The sequence below is a fragment of the Saccoglossus kowalevskii genome, unplaced genomic scaffold (assembly GCF_978046115.1).
Source record: "Saccoglossus kowalevskii unplaced genomic scaffold, keSacKowa6.1 SCAFFOLD_60, whole genome shotgun sequence".
Classification (NCBI taxonomy): domain Eukaryota; kingdom Metazoa; phylum Hemichordata; class Enteropneusta; family Harrimaniidae; genus Saccoglossus; species Saccoglossus kowalevskii.
In genome coordinates this window covers 1-1,685 of record NW_028188625.1, presented here as the reverse complement: position 1 = coordinate 1,685, position 1,685 = coordinate 1, and the positions used below count along the sequence as shown (strand labels likewise).

Below are 1,685 nucleotides of genomic sequence, written 5' to 3'. Positions count from 1 at the left end.
GGAGCTGCTGTACGCTCTACTACAGTGACCCGTTTAGTGTGGAAGCGAGCGCGGAGTAATGACTGGTGGAATAGTGTCGTTATACAAACATGGGACAATTTTCACACCCAAAGGTCGCCGCAGAGGGCGCTTAGCCCTGGGCTAAGCGTTCGCGCATACTTCATTAGCCCGTGCTAGGGTCTAGACCGCGTCTTAAATTCGGATCAGATTTAACCCGTACTTAGCATTCCTTAACCCGTGCTAAGCGTTCATGCACGTTTTCTTAGCACGGGCTAAGGAATTTGACCTCTTAGCCCGTGCTAAGGAGCTGTGCGTGAACGCAACTATTAATTGGTGGATTGATGGACTAGAAAGGGCAAAAGTAAACATCAAGCATTATTACACAGTATTTTTTTTATTTTTCATTATTTATTAAATATTTACAAAATGTGAAACACATTAAATTATTCAACTACAAGATTATTATTTAACTACCACACACTGTAATTAAACCCACACCATTATTTCCACCTGACACAATGTCCCACGGCTTCAAGAAATTGTTGAATGTCTTTTCTTCCTTCAGAAAAATCTTTGCATAAGTTGTGAAGTTTTTCTTGTAGCTGTTTTGTCGCTCTTTTGACGCGTTTTCTTGGGGGTAGTCCACGGGACATCTGGTATAAAGTAGTTGAAACAAGAGCTGCATCTTTTCTGATTGCATCAACTGCAGCCCACACAGATGGATGGTTATAGCCAAGCAGTTGACGAAATGCATTATTCCAGCTTTCATTCAGGCTGTTGGTTCTGTCTTCGTTGTTGAGTGTTGCTTGTTGAACATTCCACAATGATGGCGGAAACAGTGGAGGAATCCTGCAATATCTAAAAGGAGGGATACCGCCACCAGGATATACAGGCAGAGGTTGAATTCTTCTGAAGGACCCTGACACATAGCTGGAATTCAAAGTAGTTCAGGAGCTCTTCTAGTGTTCCATACCCCGGGTTGCGTCAATCATGCCACAGAACAATCTAGTAGTGTCATCAGTTCTATATGAATTTACCAGCCCAAGTTTTTGTATTTTTCTCCAGGTGCTCTGCGTGAGATGGTAGAAACATCCATGTTGAGAGACATGGGGTCCTAAGATATTTGTGGTGGCTCTAATAGCTGATAGTTCAAAGTCTGTAATGATGGTTGATGGATCAGGTGAAAATCCAAGTTCTTCACATTTGTCCACTATAGCAGTTAAGAGTTCTTCATAGACGGCTTGAGTCTTGCCAGATAAAAATGCATAAATACAGCAAACTGCAGATTCCCCTGCTGATGCATGAATCACGTAAAGCTGCTGGAATAGTTTTGGCGCTGATGAAAATGTCCCATCCATGTACCAAGTACTGGAATGACACAACTGCTGTAGGGCTTCAGAGGTGCTGTATACAATGATTCTGTTGTTAGACTGGGTTCCATTATCATAGATACAAAATGGATCCATATTTGGCCTTCCAGTTGTGGTCAATTCCCCATCGATGGTGAGTTCTTGAAGAGTTGAAGAGTGCTTGGTACTTTTGGAAATGCTTTACTTTTATGGCCCCGGATACTGCACTTCACAGAATCCTTGTTACCAATTGCCGCTCGAACTTCAACTGGTTGTGATACTAGTGCATCTGCCAAAATTTGTCCTGGTCTGCCTCTGTTTATTTTGATATTTTTA

General features: G+C 42.2%; 1 protein-coding gene across 1 annotated transcript; it reads right to left on the bottom strand.

The window, feature by feature from the left end:
- Window positions 1-500: 500 nt before the first annotated feature.
- On the bottom strand, window positions 501-1,466 carry LOC146726081 (uncharacterized). The gene is made up of 2 exons (XM_085496285.1): window positions 1,042-1,466; window positions 501-930 (listed from the first exon to the last, which is right to left on the bottom strand). Exons 1-2 carry the CDS (start codon window positions 1,464-1,466, stop codon window positions 501-503), a joined length of 855 nt encoding a protein of 284 aa, XP_085352411.1.
- Between the last annotated feature and the right edge of the window lie 219 nt (window positions 1,467-1,685).

Coding starts and splice junctions, on each gene's coding strand:
- LOC146726081 (XM_085496285.1), bottom strand. CDS start 1,466: ATGGATCCATTTTGTATCTATGATAATGGAACCCAGTCTAACAACAGA. Junction 931..1,041: donor AGAAAAATACAAAAACTTGG/GCTGGTAAATTC, acceptor TTTGAATTCCAG/CTATGTGTCAGGGTCCTTCA.